Source organism: Electrona antarctica (genome assembly GCF_951216825.1).
Source record: "Electrona antarctica genome assembly, chromosome: 13".
NCBI classification, from domain to species: domain Eukaryota; kingdom Metazoa; phylum Chordata; class Actinopteri; order Myctophiformes; family Myctophidae; genus Electrona; species Electrona antarctica.
In genome coordinates, this window is record NC_136794.1 from 18,881,150 (window position 1) to 18,901,533 (window position 20,384).

General features: G+C 41.8%; 1 protein-coding gene across 3 annotated transcripts; it reads left to right on the top strand.

Moving 5' to 3' along the window:
• On the top strand, positions 1-15,102 carry stk24a (serine/threonine kinase 24a; the record flags this gene model as incomplete). Of its 3 annotated transcripts, none has more annotated exons than XM_079517433.1 (12): positions 1-302; positions 459-540; positions 4,870-5,100; positions 8,098-8,154; positions 8,268-8,376; positions 9,074-9,231; positions 9,776-9,961; positions 10,083-10,225; positions 10,341-10,464; positions 12,185-12,253; positions 13,842-13,978; positions 14,098-15,102. In XM_079517433.1, exons 2-12 carry the CDS (start codon positions 499-501, stop codon positions 14,129-14,131), a joined length of 1,290 nt encoding a protein of 429 aa, XP_079373559.1. In that variant the 5' UTR covers positions 1-302; positions 459-498. The 3 variants fall into 3 exon arrangements, with proteins under 3 accessions (XP_079373559.1, XP_079373561.1, XP_079373560.1); XM_079517434.1 differs by having other exon boundaries at positions 54-72; XM_079517435.1 differs by lacking the exon at positions 14,098-15,102 and having other exon boundaries at positions 1-540; positions 13,842-13,982.
• Between the last annotated feature and the right edge of the window lie 5,282 nt (positions 15,103-20,384).

Here is a 20,384-nt window from a genome sequence, read left to right on the forward strand (position 1 = left end):
CTGATTGGTCGTCAGGAAAATGAGAGTGACAGCGATCAAGATGGCGTTGTGTTCCAGAGAAAAGTGATGAGGGTAGTAGAACAACAACAAAACGACACAACTGTACAGCGCCGCACGTTTTGTTTTCTGATGCGAATATTTCTCCGTCAAGTTATTTAGACACTGAAAGAGCGGCGGTGAAACGCAGAGCGCTTCTGCGATAGTTATTTTAGCTAACGTTTGCTAGCTGCTAGCTAACGTTAGCTTAACTGTGAGTCTATCTGCGGAAGAAGAGTGAGGAGGAGACACATTAGCTGTTCGAGGTACAGCCTAGGGTAACTGGCTTAGCGATTGTTTTGAAATCGGCCAAGACCGTTTTTTTTAGTATTGGCTAAGCTAAGCTTCCCGTTTGCACCAAAGTACTAAACTACCTTAGCCAGCCTGCGATCAACTAACTACAGCCATTTGCCTGTGATTAGGAAAGCTGAAGTGAGGCGTCATCTTTGCTGATTTGACACCATGGCTCACTCCCCTGTTCAGAGTGGACTGACTGGGATACAGGTAAGTTAACATCTGTGCAGCCTATCCTCTGGCTATTTTATCCATCCCGTGTTTTGTCAACAACACCAAAAGCTCATAGACCTGTTTATTATAATCTCTTGATTGATAGACACGGATCGTCACAGATATAGCTCAATTATTCGCCAATCATCTCATCATAAAAGCACATACATCCCTGTGTTTATGTCTTGCTTTCCTTCAGTCGGTAAAGACAGGATGTTGCCACAGACACACTTGTTTGCACAACAGTTAGACAAACAACATTCATTGCTCTAAACCTTCATAACGCAACAAGTCTTATGTCTTTACTTATGTATCAGTTAAGTACAAATATAGTATCTGTATATCAATTGAATTAGTTAATTGGCCACTTTAAACCCTACCCTTAGTTGACTGACTGGATTCACAAGGGCTCTATTCTAGGCTGTTTTTGCTCTAACTAAATATCTTAGCCGAAAATAGCCGATTTGAGGCACGTTGTGAGCTAGTAGATAGCCCCAGAGTATAGGGATGCTAATTAAAGTGGTTAAAGGCCACTCTCTCTGGACTAGACTATAATCACACGTTTTCAAAATCAATTCTAACATTAAGTTTAGGATAGTTCATCATCATCACTATAATAATAACGAGCTGCAGTGTTACTTGGAATACTAATTAGCTTCAGTCTGCTGAACCAGACATTTTGAGCCCACAGCCAAGACATGATATGGTCTAAGAACAAGTAGGTCACTTGGTCTTTCCCCATTCACACATCATATGGATGTATGACTGACAAGCTGTTGGGGTGGCATTATAGTTTTGCGTTGAATCGGTGCACTATGCTAAGAGTTTGACTGCACAGTAAGTGTCAGTCAGTCTCTCTCTTGAATGCTAGACTTTTAAATTGCGGACAGTGCATCCCCTGCCAGATAAGGGTTTTGGTGTGGATTTCAGAGTCTGAAGGCTCACGCAAAACTACAACAGGACGTCTCTGAGCCGGGGTGATAAGCGACTCAGTCCCTGCTCACCCCGAGGCAGCACATCTCTGTTTTTACTAACCCCTCAGTGGTTGGATTATCACCTAAAAAGTAGGGGTGGGAAAAAATCCATTAATTTATATATCACGATTTTTAATATAAATATAAATCAAATCGGCAGCCTGGGTATCGATATCGAATCAGGAAGTAAGTGAAAATCGTCCCACCACTACTAAAACTGGAGTATGCGTCCCATGGAGCGGAGTAGACTATGAGAAGTAGGGGGAGCTGGTGATGAGCCTCAATGTCTAGGGGGTGGATGACAGTAGTAGAACCTGGCGATGTATTGATCTGGCCGATATATTGGCCATTATTTTCCTTTTTTGACGACATCGGTATCAATTTACAATTTAGGCATTTAGCAGACGCTCTTAATCCAGAGCGATTTACATTAAGCAAGAACAAAAAGCATGGTAATACATCATATACATAAAAAGTAGTTATCATAAAACATGCGTAAGCTAAGAACGAAACAGTGGAATATCTATATAATGAAACTATACATACTATACTATGCTATACATATGTACTATGAAGTGCTATGACTACATACAATGCAATTCTAGTTATGTCTACATAACGTGCTATAAGTCTGTATCAAATGCTATCTAAGTCTGCAAATCAGCAATTAATGCAGCCGATATGTCCCAATTATCCATTTAAAGGAGTAGTTCAGTTTCCGAAAGACTCTTTGTGTCTCCTACCGGAAAATACAGCAGGTAATCAAATTATTGGCTTAGGGATGCGTCAAAAACAAAAAAAGGAATTCTGTTTCATGGCGTGTGTGTAATTTATAGAAAATAAGTCATTTTTTGGGTGAACGAGTCCTTTAAAAGCAGGTGTTGAACTTCAAACTACAAAACATAAAGACAAAATAAAAGATTGCACACTGTAGCTCCCTCTTGCATATACAGTAAATATAATTATTATTTTTGGGACCACCTGAGTGGGCTGAGTGATGTTTCGCGCACACTGCTCGAAGCATCTGAAGAAGAGCAGGAACGTCGCTCAGCCCACTTAGGTGCTCCCATAAATGAATATGCACAACTGTAGCTCCCTACAGTCTACAAACTCGTAACTTGTGTTGCTACGGTTAAGTGGTTATTTCTTTCTTTTTTTTATTGATTAGTAAATCTTTGAAATTCTTCACAAAATATCAGTCAAATCATCAGTAATCTGTGATCTAGGAGTTTCCAAAATCTGGCATCAGTCAGCCTCTAGAGTCTACGGTCTAGAGTCTACGGCCACACAGTTAATGATGGGTAGATTGAAGAGGATCAAACGCATGCTTTTAGAGGAGGTTCACCGAGCTTTAGGCCAGTTGTCGCTGTAAACCTGCTGACTGGGACAACGGTAAGGGGGTTCCCAACATGTGTATCCGTGGTCGCTGTGGCGGTGTTGTTGTTCTCCATTGTTTTTAGAGAGCTCCGACTCAACATGATCATTTTCACCTGGATGAATAACCACATTGGTGTTATGACAGCCATTTGGTTCTGCTGTTTCTGTTATGCTTTATTCTGCACCGCTCTCCCTCTCCCTGTCTTTGTTCTAAAGTCCCCTTACTATCAAAATTCAGCAGCCCCTCTCTGCCTCTTTTTCTTTTTAGGAGCCGCCTGTGCCTTCCCATATAACTCTACCAGCCATGCATTAGCAGCCTTACAGGAAATAATTATCTGGGGAGATATGAATGTAGTGGGCCTGGCCAGCCCACAGTACAAAGTCTAAGCACAGACAGAGTTATATCTGGTGAATTCAGAAATAGTTCAAATTAGCAATGGATTATTTTGTCTTGTTTAATTTTATTTATTTCAGATTGAATTGATAATGAACAAAGAAACAGCATTTTGTTTTATGTTCATATCTGGAATACAGGTCCGCCTATGGCTCAGAAGTAGCAGTGTTATTACTAGTCCTACTGCAACACAAAAATGACTGCTTTGTTTGTCAACAAGGCAAGAAATGAAAGTCTTAGGATTAGCAGCCCTGAGCTTGGCTGTCTGTGATTATTATGGGTAATGGATTTAAATTCCACACACACTGCTTGAATTTCTCAGGAGCATGGATGATGTTATTGACTCTGACGTTTGGGCACCACATCAAAGCCATGACGGCCTACTAGTATATCACATTCCTCATTAGCCCATACCATTCCTGATGGTCAGAGACTGTAAAGACTAGCCTGAGCCAGGATCAAAAAAAATAGTATACAATCAATTTGTAAGCTTTGTTTAAGACAGGCATATTATCATTTACCATTGTCTATAGTACAGGTTTTTGAATTGCATAAGGTGGTATACCTTGGTCATGCAAAAAGGTATGCCCTTGGGGGACATAACAGGCAACCAATTTCGGTAACTGACTGACTGATAGATTGAAAACTTTATTAACGGTTTGTAGAATTTACGATAGAATCGTAATCTGTGATTTCGATTCAGAGATCGTCTACCGTTGTCAATGAGGGGGAACCATAATGCTGACGGACCATCGACTTCGGTTTTGTTGTTGTGCAACACAGACCCTCATAGACAGTAGTATAGAGCGCTCCTCTGATATCGAATATATATATATATATATAAAGCATTAAAAGACAGATCTCCGTCTTGGGCTGTTCACCTCCACCAGGCTGCCTCTGCTTTGTTGAAACACGCATGTGTGCAAATATGCCATTATCTCATGTCCTTGTCTTACTCCTGTGGCTAGCTCAACACAGAAATATATGCATCTCCCTTAGAAGCTAGCAAAGTGCAGGCATTTCATATTTACTGGGTGAGTTTACACCAAATGGCCCATCAAATAACAAGACAGAAAGTTACCACACTTTTCTAGTGAAAATCATGGAGACAGGAGTCTGAAATGCTCTCATTGGGTCCGATTTTTGTTTCCAATTGTGCCATTTCCTACCCTGTTATTTAGGCTAAATAACTTTAGCGACACACAGAATGACATAAATTCAGCGCTCTAAGAGAAGTCAAATCGAGCAAGTCCTTTGTTACTTCATAGTTTACATTGGCAGGATAAACACGTTCAAATCATAATGTTTGATTTATTTTTTAAAGAATGACCCAACATCCTGTTGACCAGTCCTGACACAAGAACAGAACAGAGATTAGATCACAAATAAGAAGCATGTTGGCCTGAAGTATCCAGAGTCTGGACTGTGTTGGTTGAATCATTGTCCCAAATGTTTCTCCATATGAACCAACATAGTATTAGGCCATTTTAGGACCGTAACCCACTTCACCCACTGTTTCCTGGTGTTGTACAATGAAATGGTAATAGTTCTTTCTCTCTTTCTTTCTCTCCCTCCCTACAGAATTTCAAAGCTGACCCAGAGGAGTTTTTCACCAAACTGGAGAGGATAGGAAAAGGCTCTTTTGGAGAGGTATTTAAAGGCATTGACAATCGGACTCAGAAAGTTGTGGCAATTAAAATCATTGATCTGGAGGAAGCGGAAGATGAAATAGAGGACATTCAGCAGGAAATCACTGTGCTTAGCCAATGCGACAGCCCCTTTGTAACAAAGTACTATGGATCCTACCTCAAGGTAAGTGTCAACGTAAACTTGAGTATGATGCTGTACAAGAGTTGTACCTATTTTATGTCAAAGAGGAAATATAATTTTTGTCATGCATGCAAGTGTATGCCTGTACGTATACCTAGATTGGTCAATACATTATTCACTGGCAACTGCCCCAAGTCTCGCCATGAGTATTATTGAGGAGTGCTAACCCCTCCAACATCTGGCATTCGGAAATGACCTCATATGGCACATCACCCCACGCAACGTCATGTGTCTATGGACTTTTAATGTTTGCTTAAAGGAGCACTTTAAGCATACATTAAAGTGCAGCCAAGTCTATGGACTTAATAATGTTTAAAGCTCTATAAACAAACAAAGTACGATGTTTGTTTAAAGAAGTGAGGAGCCCGTCATTTCACACGAGTGTGATTATAACTTTCAAGCATATATCTTGTAAATAAATGTGTAGAAGAATACATTCAATGTGGCTTCATCATCATTTAGTTATAGTTATGTTAACTTTATGAACTCAATCCAAACACATTGGACATACAAAAGCAGGTCATGTTTGCATGTTTGGAATTGTAACAGCTGAAATCAATAATATATCAGTATTCTGATATTAACCTGAGGGCCGCATTAAGTGAAGGTGGGGGCCGCATGTGGCCCCCGGGCCGCCAGTTTCCCATGTATGCTGTAGATCTACGGCAATGGTCTTTTATAGTGTTTATAATCGATTGAGTCGTGATGCTACTTGCATTAGCACTGGGTTGCTAGGGGAAGATGTAAACAGCAATGGAGCGTGCCATCTTGAACTGCGTGCGCATCCGCACCCACTGTATCTGTTTCTTTGGATCGCCTTTATCTCCTGTTCCTTGTCCCAGATGGCATTTCTGGTCCATAGCCAACGCAGTAATGGCCGTGACTCGTGGTGATCCTTTGCTGTGTCCGAGTGAGAGACCGTATCTTGTCCGTCACAACACAAACTCCTAAGTAACATAAGCAACATCCGGTCAACGGTTTTGGCTCCAAAATAAGGGTAAAACGGAGCGGTATACGGGTGAATTAATGAATCCCCAAACTGCCTATTTACAGAGCGATTACTACTTTACTTAGCAGCGGTAAGGAAAGAGTTGGAGGTTTTGTCAGCTGAAGTTCTGCATTGTGAATGGAGGTGAGCAGCAAGACCTGAGTGTATAATACGTGCAGCATTTGTATATTTTATGTGTTCACACGCAGACACACACACACACACACACACACACACACACACACACACACACAGTGGAGCACGTGGCATGTGCTACAGCAGGGGTTCTCAACCTGGGGGCCGGCAAATTATTTTAGGGGGTCCCCAGATTATTATAGGGGTTTTTTGTTGCAACTGAATTGGCTGGAAAATGGAAATTAAGAGTTTATATCTGGTTTCAGCATTTCTTTATGATGTATTTTCTCTATCATTAAGGTTATTGTAGCTGTGGATTTGTATTGGGGAGGGGGCCAGGGGTCGTGAGACATGGCTAAAGCATTTCCGGTGGTCCCTAGCCAAAAACGTTGAGAACCCCTGTGCTACAGTATGCTAGGCTTCTGAACACTACCCTCAGAGACTTGTGTTATAGCTTCTGAGCACTACGCTCAGAGACTTGTGTTATAGCTTCTGAGCACTACCCTCAGAGACTTGTGTTATAGCTTCTGAGCACTGCCCTCAGAGACTTGTGTTATAGCTTCTGAGCACTACCCTCAGAGACTTGTGTTATAGCTTCTGAGCACTACCCTCAGAGACTTGTGTTATAGCTTCTGAGCACTACCCTCAGAGACTTGTGTTATAGCTTCTGAGCACTACCCTCAGAGACTTGTGTTATAGCTTCTGAGCACTACCCTCAGAGACTTGTGTTATAGCTTCTGAGCACTACCCTCAGAGACTTGTGTTATAGCTTCTGAGCACTACCCTCAGAGACTTGTGTTATAGCTTCTGAGCACTACCCTCAGAGACTTGTGTTATAGCTTCTGAGCACTACCCTCATATACTTGTGTTATAGCTTCTGAGCACTACCCTCAGAGACTTGTTATAGCTTCTGAGCACTACCCTCAGAGACATGTGTTATAGCTTCCGACAAGTGACCTTTGGAGCATCACTCAAAGGCACTTAGTGACAGGGTTCATTGATTCCACCATTGACTCAGTCTGTAGATTAAATGTATTAAATACAATTAAATATTGTTGACACTGTCACAGTGTGACATTACCATTACCAAATACCAAGTCTGCTAGCTGTAGCTGTACCATGTTGTTCACTCTGTCAGTGCTGCGGACGTCATTCAGAATAGAAGGAAGCCTGTGGCAATGTGGCCTTCTTAACTCGGGCCGCACCCTGCCCTGATCAACCATCTAAATTCTAAAAGGATGGACATGGCCTAATCTATCCCTGTTGTTGTTCACTACTCTCCAATGCATTATTAACCAGAGCATTCTTTGTAATGTAGTTGGATGGCACTGAGAGCAGAGCTGTTCTTTTTTCACTCAAGTTTCTGCTTGTTTCCATTCCTAAGACCCAAAGAGGAAAAAGGGGATTTTACCCAAATGAGACTGAAACAATTTACTTTATTTTAGTTATTGGAATGGACATTTAACTCCACACAAAGACCTTTGTTTACAGTTAGCATGTGAATTCCAATAATAGACATATTTTAGTTTTACCAATTCCCTTCCATTTGAAGTCATAATAATAATCATCTTTCTGTAGCTAGACTTCTAACGTCATCGTTATCTCTCTGCCATATGATGCAATATGCCACAGATCATTGCACTAATTCAAAGCATACTGTGATTAATTTTCTTTTCAAAAGTTCATTACTATGGGATGTATTATTGAGTTCCACTAAGTACGATGAACGATATATTTATCATGTATTTTTGGCTTGCCACATAAATACAATTCTTCTATAGGCTGTAACATTTGACTGCACGGTGCTCAATATGTGTCTTCTGTCTGTTCTGATATTAAAATAACTTCTTTTTCAGGATACCAAATTATGGATTATAATGGAATATTTGGGTGGAGGATCAGCTCTAGATTTGGTATGTTTACAAAGAAATAATCCAAATGCACTGATCTTGTTCAAAATAATTAGATTTTGTATTTTTGTAATGTGTTGACTTACTAACAACCATGAACATATCCCATGTTCTAGTTGGAACCAGGTGCCCTGGATGAAACTCAGATTGCCACGATTCTTAGAGAGATACTAAAGGGTCTTGAGTATCTCCATTCGGAAAAGAAAATCCACAGAGACATCAAAGGTATTATGACATGTTATATTCGTATTATTCTATTGTATTCTGCTTTATCAGCAGACCAAGCAGGCACTATTTTCTTTCCCCTGTTACTCTACATCTCACTATTAATTCTGTGGAAGTAACGGTAACATTGGCATCATCGTCTTTTTATTTATTGTTTATCCCTCGATTTTGCAACCCATTTTTTCACCCAGTGTCAATTATCTAATGTAATCATGGGCGCTACACTTCCTCTGCTAACTTGCGGAGGGCAGCGGACTGACCTCATGCTTCCTTCTATGCATGAGGAGTCCAATCTGCTTCTTTTCCCCGGCCGGACGTAGGGCGTCACCGTGGAAGGAACACATTATTCTGACTAGTTCCTTTCCCCTCCATCAGGCACCCCGGCTGGCCAGGGGGAGGTAGAGACCAGGATTACTGCATGTTTTTTGTGAGGGTACCTACCCTAGGGGACACGGGGAGAACATGCCCCCATTGATTGATTGGCATCAGTCTTAACCATCTGTACACTTAAGCTTTGCCAAGATGTCTTCACTGCCTGACAAATCCATTTCTCAGAATATACCACGTTGTACCCTCCATACTTCACATTCAGCATTCTTATGTTGTGAGGTGTACTGGCCAAATATGATACTGAGCAGAGTGCTGATCTTTATTTCAGTAAAATGTTATAGCTGTGTGCGATTTGTCTCATTTTCAGCGGCCAATGTGCTGCTGTCTGAACAAGGGGATGTGAAGCTGGCAGACTTTGGAGTTGCAGGCCAGCTGACAGACACGCAGATAAAGAGGAATACGTTTGTAGGCACCCCTTTCTGGATGGCACCTGAAGTAATAAAGCAGTCTGCCTATGACTCAAAGGTCAGAATTACCTCGCACTCGGTCTCATTATGGCACTCAAGGTCAGGAATGGAGTGTGCAATGCATGTTATGTTCTACTGTGTAAAGATATGGGGAAGGAGGGCCGGTAACATTGTAAACCTCACACTTGGAAGTTGTCAATGATTGTGCTGCTGGAAGTTGTCAATAAGCGCTCTCATCATTTGGCTTAAAAACTGGCATGTTTGTGAAACAATTAAGCATTTGTCTTTTTTGTAACATGCCAAAAATATTGAAGAAAGAGACATGTTGACCCTTTGGGTGACATCATTTTATGTTTTTGTAATAACCTTTGGAGCTAGAAATGTGCTATATAAATAAAGTGGATTGGATTGGAGAAATGTTTATATATTAGGAACTATGCAGCTTATCTGCAAACCACTGACGTGTTCTGAAAGATTCCAACACTACTCTGGCCTGCCAGCCTAAATACAAGTATATTTTATGTTTTCTCTTGATATCACGTGGTTCAAGCAATTTATTTAAAAATACTGAATTAAAGTTTCTATTGTCCGAATCGTTACAGGCAGATATCTGGTCATTAGGTATCACCGCAATAGAACTGGCTAAAGGAGAACCACCCCACTCTGAGCTACATCCTATGAAGGTCTTATTCCTCATCCCAAAGAACAACCCACCCACACTGGAAGGAAACTACAGCAAACCTCTCAAAGAGTTTATAGAAGCATGCTTAAATAAGGAGCCCAGCTTTGTAAGTTCAAGAGTCGCATGCTCTTAATCTCAATTGCAGTCCTTTAAACATACGGCCTCTTACATTGGGAAGGCTGCTGTCTTGTTGCCATTGAATGTCTGTTTTGTTTTGTATCTCTCAGAGGCCAACTGCCAAAGAGCTGTTGAAACATAAGCTGATTGTAAGGCACGCCAAAAAGACATCCTACCTATCAGAACTGGTTGACAAATATAAGAGGTGGAAAGCAGAACAGTCTCGGGAAGAATCCAGCTCAGATGAAGATTCGTAAGTTGGTCCAGTCCTTCATATACATATGAAGATCAAGGGGAGACATGACAATGTTTCATATTGCCAAAGGGAAATCTTTACCAGCGAGGTTGCTATCAATCTGTTAATGCAGGGAACATGATGGCCAAGCGTCTGGTGGAAATGACTCCAGTAATGATGACTGGATCTTCAACACCATCAAGGTGAAAGACCCCAAAAAGCTTCTGAATGGGACAGCACAGCTGGAGAAAAACAAGGTACACAACCACACACTGATGTAGAGGAAACATAAGGAATTCTGCATATGAAGAAGTACACCTCATAAACACACTTCATAATACTAATGTAGTTTAACCACATGAACCCTAGCATCCCTATCATAGATTGCTGCTGTTTGACCAAAGTCTATTGAGAATGAAGGGGGAAAAAATAAAAATCCCTATTCTTTACATTCTGTCATAATATTAAAAATCACACCCGTGTGAACTGAGTGGTGTAAGGTTTGTCTGACGTAATGAAATCATGTCTGACGTAATGAAATCACACCCGGGTGTGAATTCATTACCTGGCTTTGTTTGTGCAGAAAAAATGAGCATGGTTGCTATGTTCACCCTGTTCACCCGGGTGTGATTTCATTGCGTCATTACAACAGGGTGAACATAGCAACCATGCTCATTTTTTCTGCACAAAAAAGCCAGTTGTAGGAGTGGTTTACACCACTCAAAAATCAGACCCGTCTGAAGTGAGTGGTGCTGTACTGTACTTGTGCTGTACTGTACTGTACTGTACTGTACAAGCCCTCCTCCCTGGCCTGTCTGTGTGTCTGTCTGTGTGTTAAGCTGCACAACAGTGCAACTTGGTAGTGAACGCTATTTTCGTGCTCGGACACAGCCACACACAGCTGTCCTATAGGAGTGGTTGCACTACTCAAAAAATCACACCTGTGTGAAGTGAGGGGCGCTCTTATCATCGTACATCATCATGCCGTAATTTGTCGATTTGCTCAGACACATATGATGTAAATTCTCCAAATGAGAAAAAGAGGTTGCGCATCAGCAATGGTTTTCAGTGGAGTGCCAAACCCAAATCCAATATACATAAAAAAATCACACCCGTGTGAACTGAGTGGTGCAAGGTCTTATATAGCCTGATCAGCTGTGGTCTGACGTAATGTCAGTGACCATAGTAACCATGCTCATTCTTTTGAGGGACAGGTACACAAACACACACACACGGGTACTAACAAAGCCAGTTGTTGAAGTGGTTTGCACCACTCAAAAAAATAGGAATTTTAAATCCAAAAAGGTAGCACATCCAAAAATTAAACAAACAGCGGACAAAGTACTCTACCTTTTTGGATTTTTTAAAAATTCCTATTTTTTTTAATTTTTTTTATGTAAATTCTCCATTCATTGTCAATGGCATTTAATGTTTGTGCTAGGACAAAATTGCCGATTTGCTCATCTACATATGATATGACGTACATTTTGTTCAGACACTTATGACGTAAATTCTCTTTTCATTGTCAATAGTAAATGTGAGAAAACATAAACGGTCATCCGATCGCCATAGAGTCCCATAATGGTCGCGATCTTCAGTGGAGTATATCTCCGAACTAATCCAGTAATTTGGTGAGATGAGATAAAGTATGCTCTTAGGATGGTACTAAAAGGCTGGCGCATCGCTCCGCTTATCATATTATCGTCTAGCATGCTAGTTGGGGACCCGATTGAGCGACGGACATGATGCGCTCTTACTTCCGGTTTCAAAATGGCCGACGGACCCGCAAATTGACGTCATTTTGTCGAAAACATGCCAGCAGGAAATGTTAAGTGGTTAATGCCTGTTAACTAAACTCGGCACACAAACTTAACTTTGGTCCATTATTTCTCCAGTGAAATAATACCAATTGGTATTAGAGAAATAATGGACCAAAGTTGTGTGCTGAGTTTATAAAAACAAATCTGTTTTCTTCAGGTGCAAGACAGTCCAAAGAGGTCTTCGTCTCAAACCTTGACAACAATCTTTTCGCCTCTATTTTCTGAAGTGAGTACATTTTTTTGTCATGTTTTGCCAAGTTACTAAAATTATCAAGCTGCTCTAAATCATTGTTTCTAAATATTTAAACAAGAAATTACTCGAGTCATAATATATCAGCTGGCAGCCACTGCACACACCCCCTTTATGGACGTTTTGTCGTCTCATCCGCAGATCCATGTTTTAGTCTTTTTTTTTTTTTTAAGATATTCTTTTTGCGGCTTACGCCTTTTATTGGTTTTTGAAGGGACAGACAGTAGGCTGACAGGAAACGGGAGAGAGATGGGGGAAGACATGCAGTAAAGGCCGTGTCGGGCTCGGGAGTCGAACCCGCGGCACACTGCGACTGGATTACCAGTCGGGTGCCCAGACGGTTACGCCACCGCCTGGGCCATGTTTTAGTCTTTTAACCCCCTCTTTGTATACGTGTCGCTATGACATAAGTCTTTAAACTCTTTGTATACAATATGTTGCCCTCGAAAAGTTTGTTTTGTGAGGGAATCAGTATTTATCATCCATATAAAGTGGCCGAATGCTGCGGTGGGGGAGAGGAGAGCATGACACCTCTCGCTGTCTGTCGCTGTCTGCCCAGGGAGAGAGTACAGGGGTTAGTATCCCATTGGCCGTGGGGCTTACTGTCCCTTTGGCCGTATAAGGTTAGTCTCCCATTGGCTTAGAGACCAGCCAATTATGACCATTGGCCGTATAGGGCTAGTCTCCCATTGGCTTAGAGGCCATGGCAGCCAATCATGAAAATCTCACCACTACATCACTACTACTACTACTCTGGGAGAACATTGATCATCTCTGCAAGCTGATAAAAAGTAACCAATCACAAGACTGTATGGCAAATGATGAAGCAGCACTCTTTAGGCAGCTCCTAGCCTGGCCTAGCCAGTACTTCCGCCAAAATCCCACTACTTCCGCCAAATTTCAGCTATGCACTCTACAACGTATATTGTGTGAGTGGTTTTGAATCAGTTTGGAAACATCACACTCACTTATGTGTACAAACCCCGGAAGTTGTCTATATTCGCTTAAGCTATGTTACAGGAAAACTAGCCCAAAGTCGCTTATAATAAGCATAACTGGCAGCGCTCCAGGCTAATTTGCATGGGGTAAAATAATGTTTTGTCGGCCGACTGGTTTGTGCTGATTAAAAATGCTAGTCTGTTGCAATCTGACAGTTTTAAGTAGTCTTTGACTAGTCTGAACAAGAGAAGTTTGGTGTGGAGTCGGAGTGCGCACTTTTATCTGACGCATCAACGGACCGACATGCGTAAAACAATGGTCGGACATGTGGTCGAACATGAGCTGCTCCCGTGCTTGCGGTTAGAGTTAGGTTAGGGTTTGAGGTAGGTTGTCGTTCTAATGACTGTCGGACCAATAGTATGTCTAAACTAAAGCCTGTACCCGTAGGGTCACCTTTTCACTCTGACATGGTCTGGGAAGAACTGAGCAGTCTGACTCAGTCTGCCTTTCATTCTAATGGTTATTGTCACATTCCCCCCCCCCCCCCCCCCCCACACACACACACAGTTATTTGCAGTAGGGAAATCACATAAATGATGTCTCCTCAATGTCTCTCTCCTTGCAGTTGAAAGAGAAGAGTGAGGCCAGCAATGGCAAACCAGAAGCGTCAGAGGAGCTGAGAAAGGCTATTTTGCTGGCAGAGGAAGCATGTCCAGGGATCTGCGATGCCCTGGTGACTGAAATGGTGCAGAGACTTCAGAGGTAATGGGGATTCCAATAATTGCTTGCCACAACCTTATGATAACAAATTCTTTCACTGCACTCCAGACATTCTGATTTAACACTTGGCCTTCATAGAACTATTCCTTTCCATTTATCAGGTTTTCTCTGCCCAGGGCCGCCTCTTCTCAGTGAGAGAAGCCTTGGCTGCTATTACCCCCCCCCCCCCCCCCCCCCAACACACCCTGATGGCAGCAGTCAGGTCATTGCCTCTGACATCCACAGCCGAGATGAAGTCTCCCAGGACAGTCTCCATAACTCATTCGCCTGAAGCAAATCCTGGCCTAATTATCTCTATTTCTACGCAAACACATGGCGGATGTCCAGGACAGTCAGTGGCTAGTCGCACTGCCACGTGCTGTAAGATGTCTCGCCTCAATACTTCCTTCACCAGTGTTTTATTTAAGAATGGAGATTTAAATATTTTGCTGCAAAGACAACTTTGATGTGGCTTATTCTCAAAGGTTTACTCTAGGCAACCTTTTAGAGAAGGTATTTAACTTTCGTGTGTGTGTGTGTGTGTGTGTGTGTGTGTGTGTGTGTGTGTGTGTGTGTGTGTGTGTGTGTGTGTGTGTGTGTGTGTGTGTGTGTGTGTGTGTGTGTGTGTGTGTGTGTGTGTGTGTGTGTGTGTGTGTGTGTGTGTGTGTGTGTGTGTGTGTGTGTGTGTGTCGCACGCGCACGCGCTTGTGTGCATGTGTGCGCACGCATGTGTGGAGCTGTGCGCAATGTCCTGTGAAATGTACAGTGGAGATTTGAGTAGATTGACGCATTCTATTGAAAACTCAGGTATCCTGCTTCAAGCTGATTGGGTCCTCTGGGAGATGGAAAGAGCTCTATTGGGTGGCTGTATAGACTTGTAAATAGGTTCATTTTTACAGATATTGAAAAATAATGGAGTGTATGTAGAGGAATCACTGTGTACAAATGGCCAAATGAGAACTGTAGATACTGGTTAAAACGTAAATATTTTGAGTGACTTAAATGGCCACAGTTGAGATTGCCTTGCCTTTATTAGCTGTTCTTTTGTATATCAGTCTTTGATTTCTCCTGTTGTAAAACTTTAAGGACCATTAATCCATTGAATGAAAATGGCTGTCCTACTGGTATCTTGTTTCAGTGTTGATTTATTTTTGTGTTACTTAAATGCTCTTTGATTTCCTCCCCCCCCCCCCCCCCCCCCCCCCCCGCCCCACACACACACACAAGTATATGGCTGTCATTGCATTGTACAGTAATAGAGGATAATAGAATGTAAAAAGGCTGGATCACTCAAACCCTCTCCAGTTCTAAACACTGGACTATGTTTCCAGCCCCAGTTCCATGAGATCTCCAGTTGTGATGGTATGTTGGACTTTCCCTCATCCCTTTTGCTGAGTGTATTCGAGTGGTGAGATAAGGTGGGGTTTTGTCCATTCATTCGGTGCCATTGACTAGCTTTGCCCATCCTCAAAAGACTCAAGTCTTCCTGGGAGCTGCATTGGTACATCTTTTTCCTCGGCGTACCAACAGCTTTAATTGCACTTCAAATATAAATGCCTTTTACTAGAATCAAAGTAGCCATAAGACAGTAGCATGAGACTTATGGTATAGGTATGCATCATGCTATTTGAAGAAATATCCACCTGAAGACGCACAATTTGGACTATAGAGTTGATTATCGTGCAGTGTTAGAGATTAGTTTAGCAATTGCTTTTCATTTGGATTTTTGTGATTAACATTGGGTTGAAAAGGGTCCTTCATACTTAATGGTACGACGGCATCGACAAATAGCTGACCAACAAGTGCACAATGCGTCTCATCTGCAACATGTTGTGAGCTTGTATGTCTGCCATTTTTTAAGTGTGACACCATCGTGTGATGCAGCATAAATTAGGCATTATACTACAAATGCACACAGTACTAGGCTTCTCATAGAAGACGACGATGTTGCTTAAAGATGTAAACCATAACATAAATCCAGTAGCTGTTAAGAGACCAACTGCACTTCTCTGCTACTATTGATTCTGTAGTTTAAATGGAATGTGCATGAGAAATAACTCCTATGAATTGATGTACATACATAGTATGCGTTGTAGCATACTAGTACAGGACTGGAGGAATGTTGAGTCCTGGTCACTTGAGTTAATTCAGCCTTAGAATCTTTGCAATGTATGGCGTGAATAGTTGCAGCAGCTTTCAAATGTTGTATTTGTATTTCGCCTGCTCCCCCTGGCTAGGGTTTAGGGTAAACGCTAAACACAATGCATAAGCAGCAATACTTAAAAAAAGATCTTGGCAATATAAACCTAATATTTGCCAAAATAGCATGGATGATTATTGAACAAATAAGCATAACCCTTGGAAAGACAAGTACATTTTATTCACTTTACCTGCATAGTTTTACTTTACTGATTGGAGGGGAGGGGGAAACCTACTTTGCCAAGTGTATTGGGTTATTTAAGTTTAGCTAGCTATAACTACCAATTTTCATGAAAAGCCTCATTTGTGTCCAAATGTAAATTCCCTGTCTAGGTAATTTTGGTATATTATACAGTTGAAGTGTCTGAGAAGGGTTGGAATACATTGTTGAATGAGCAAAGTAAATGAAAAAGTCCTAGATTCTTGTAACGCTTTTACCAATGATTGCTGTTTTTCAGATTTTCTGTTTTGTTTGCCAACAAATTACTTGACCCTTATCTATCCATTGATACTTCATAAATGTGCCATGTACACCCCCTCTGCCCTCTGGTAGATAATTTGCACCTTTTTTAATTGTTTATTTTGAGTCGTTACCTATGTTGCACTTTGTAAATTTCTTCCAGATTTAAGAAAAAAAATTACTTTATTGGCCACAATATTATATTGTAATTTACATAATTACCACAGTTTTTTTGTGTGTGAATGGCAATAAAGCAGTGTGATCGCCAGGACCCGTTTCTTAGCACAGGTAGGCATATATTCTGAGATAAGAATATTTTTATAACATAAAAGAGCAGTATTATAGAAAGAATGAATGTTGGTTATTTGCAGTTTATTAATAATCATGATTAGGTATCGTTTAAAATGTACATTTCATTTTGTGTGAACATTGCTGTTGGTTTATAGTCCAGTATCAACCCTTGCTCATTCATCGCTAAGATATTGGACATCTTGTAAGTTTTAAATGATTGAAAAAAATAAAATAAAAATCTAATACATATTTGGATATTTTTGCATTGTTTGGCCATGCTATGAAATAATCATATTGACAATGGAAATGTTCTTACTCTATACACTATACCTAGAAAACGTGCTCCTCAGACCACAGGTCTCCACCAGGTCAAGAATGTTTGTTGTGGGCGTGCATGGTTTGGTATTAAGTCAAAGTGATCATAAAAGTAGCAGTTAAAAGACAATATCTTACAGTAGCATAGAATATAAAGAGGGGCGCTCTTATCATACATCATCTCATGAACAACTGAATTTATGTGATTGGTTAGCTGATTTGCTTGTCTACAATTTTCCCTAAATTGTCAATGGCATTTAATGTTTGTGTTGCCACAAATTTACGTCATATTTGAGACACATGACCTAATTTCTCCTTTCATTGTCAATATGAGACGTGTGGGGACAAAAGCTGTATGTGATTGGTTAGCCGATATGCTCGTCTACATATGACGTAACATTTCCCTTCATTGTCAATGGCATTTATTGTTTGTGTTGCCACAAATTTACGTCATTTGACAGACATGACCTAATTTCTCCTTTCAATGGCAAATATGAGACTTATAAGGGACCATCATCAAGAATGGTGGTCCCTTATTGGCCAAGCGTTCCCACCGACATCTGATTGGTTAGCCGATTTGCTCGTCTACATATGACATAAGAAATCTTCCCTTCATTGTCAATGGCGTTTAATGTTTTGATGCTTAATTTACGTCATATTTGGCGAAAATTTGACCTAATTTCTCCTTTCATTGTCGATGGCAAATATTGAGACGTGTGGGGAAAAGATTTAGTGGACGTTTGACCTGAATTCCCCTTTCATTGTCAATGGCAAATATTGAGATGTGTGGGGAAAAGATTTAGTGGACATTTGACCTGAATTCCCCTTTCATTGTCAATGGCAAATATTGAGATTTGTGGGGACAAAAGCTGTATCAAACATCAGACGGATCCATCTTGATCACATGCATATAAAGATAATGTGTACCGATTTGCCTGATACCGGTATTTGGACTAATAATCATTGCTGTAGTGTCTGTCAGTTTTGTCTCCCTGCCTGAAAAAACAATTTATCTATATTTATTACCTCGTAACATCACGCCTCCATATATTGTCACGCCTCGTGTCATTACGCCTCCATATATGGTCATGCCTCGTGACATCACGCCACCATATATGCAGTGGCGTGCACAGACATTTAGAGGGACAGGTGCTCAAGTGAAAAAAGGGCATCTTGTGCAGCGCGTGGAACCGGCCGGTTGCCTTAAAGCAGCGGTTCCCAAACCTTTTTGGCCATGCACCCCCTGTTGCCTCCCAGTCCCGACCTAGCTGATGCACCCCCCACATGGAAATATAAATTGCATAAGCTATATAGAGACATATTTCCTTTTTATCCACATATATGCACATATATGAATCTGAATATGGCATGCAGCATAGGCTATATTCTGCATATAGGCCTACTTGCCATATATTGGCATAATATGTATATTAAAAATAAAACCATAGCACCACCATTAGAATTGGCGCTCGCGCACCACAAGGGGTGCACACACCAGTTTGGGAACCATTGGCTTAAAGGACCACTTCACCACTTTTCAACCTATCTTCATATAATAGGTCTTCACTAATAATCATGATAAAATGGCACCGTTTTTTTCCACTCAGTCTGTGTCTCAAGATTTCTTTACAAAAATGTTCAGATTTGTATTTTCGCATTGCAACTTTTCAGGACTAGAAAGCCTGCAGTTTCTATTAGCTTGGATTCCCCATTGATGATGTCACTGGTGGACGGGTTTCTGAACTGCCCACAGTTCATTTTTGAGACGATTAAAAAAAAAGAAAATGATGAAAAAACTACACACTATATTCATTTTTTTAATCGTCGAAAATCAAGAAAAATTACGTACTATGACATAGTATGCCATTGTCAACGATTATAATCGGGGCCCAGTATGCAAATACACAGATTATTCTGTCAGATGATGGGCCAAAATGCATTGCTATTTTTCTTTGGCATGGCCAATGTTATGGCCAGAAGTCATTTTTACTGAAAATGAATGGTTGGAACGGATTCAGCACCCCCAAAAAAACCCTATTTACACACCTCACAAGCTCATATTGGCCAATTTGACATTGTCCTGCATTTATCCTAGGTCCTCCGGGTACCCCAACTTTGATTGGCTCCCACAAAGTTGACCAAGGGAGTTGGCTTGGAACATTTTTTTCTGTGATAGTAGACACCTTTATGAACACATCTGTGAAGAAAGCTAGTGGTAAGCATTTTTTTTCCCAGATTTGCCACAACTTAAGCTAATTTTCCCTTATTATAAGTCTACATAAAGTGCTATCTAAGGGGCTATGATTGAATTATTTTAGTGTCATACCACCTCGTGGCCTCACAGGATTATATGACACCTTTTCATTGCAACCAGAGGCAGTTAACCATGAAAATGTGCCTTTTTGACGCCTAACCCACAATCCCTGTCACTCTGACACGTCGCCTAACTCAAATCCCCGTCGCTCACCCCAGGCAAGACCCAGGTCATCGTGACATCACGTGACATCAGCCGCCATATATGGTGTCCAGTTCATTGTGATTTATTGGTCAAAGCAGCAGTCTGCCGTCACCCAGGCGGATGTGTGCACTCACCCAGCAGTCTGCCGTCACCCAGGCGGATGTGTGCACTCACCCAGCAGTCTGCCGTCAGTCACCCAGGCGGATGTGTGCACTCACCCAGCAGTCTGCCGTCAGTCACCCATGGCGGATGTGTGCACTCACCCAGCAGTCTGCCGTCAGTCACCCAGGCGGATGTGTGCACTCACCCAGCAGTCTGCCGTCAGTCACCCATGGTGGATTTGTGCACTCACCCAGCAGTCTGCCGTCAGTCACCCATGGCGGATGTGTGCACTCACCCAGCAGTCTGCCGTCAGTCACCCAGGCGGATGTGTGCACTCACCCAGCAGTCTGCCGTCAGTCACCCAGGCGGATGTGTGCACTCACCCAGCAGCCTGCCGTCAGTCACCCAGGCGGATGTGTGCACTCACCCAGCAGTCTGCCGTCAGTCACCCAGGCGGATGTGTGCACTCACCCAGCAGTGTGCCGTCAGTCACCCAGGCGGATGTGTGCACTCACCCAGCAGCCTGCCGTCAGTCACCCAGGCGGATGTGTGCACTCACCCAGCAGTCTGCCGTCAGTCACCCA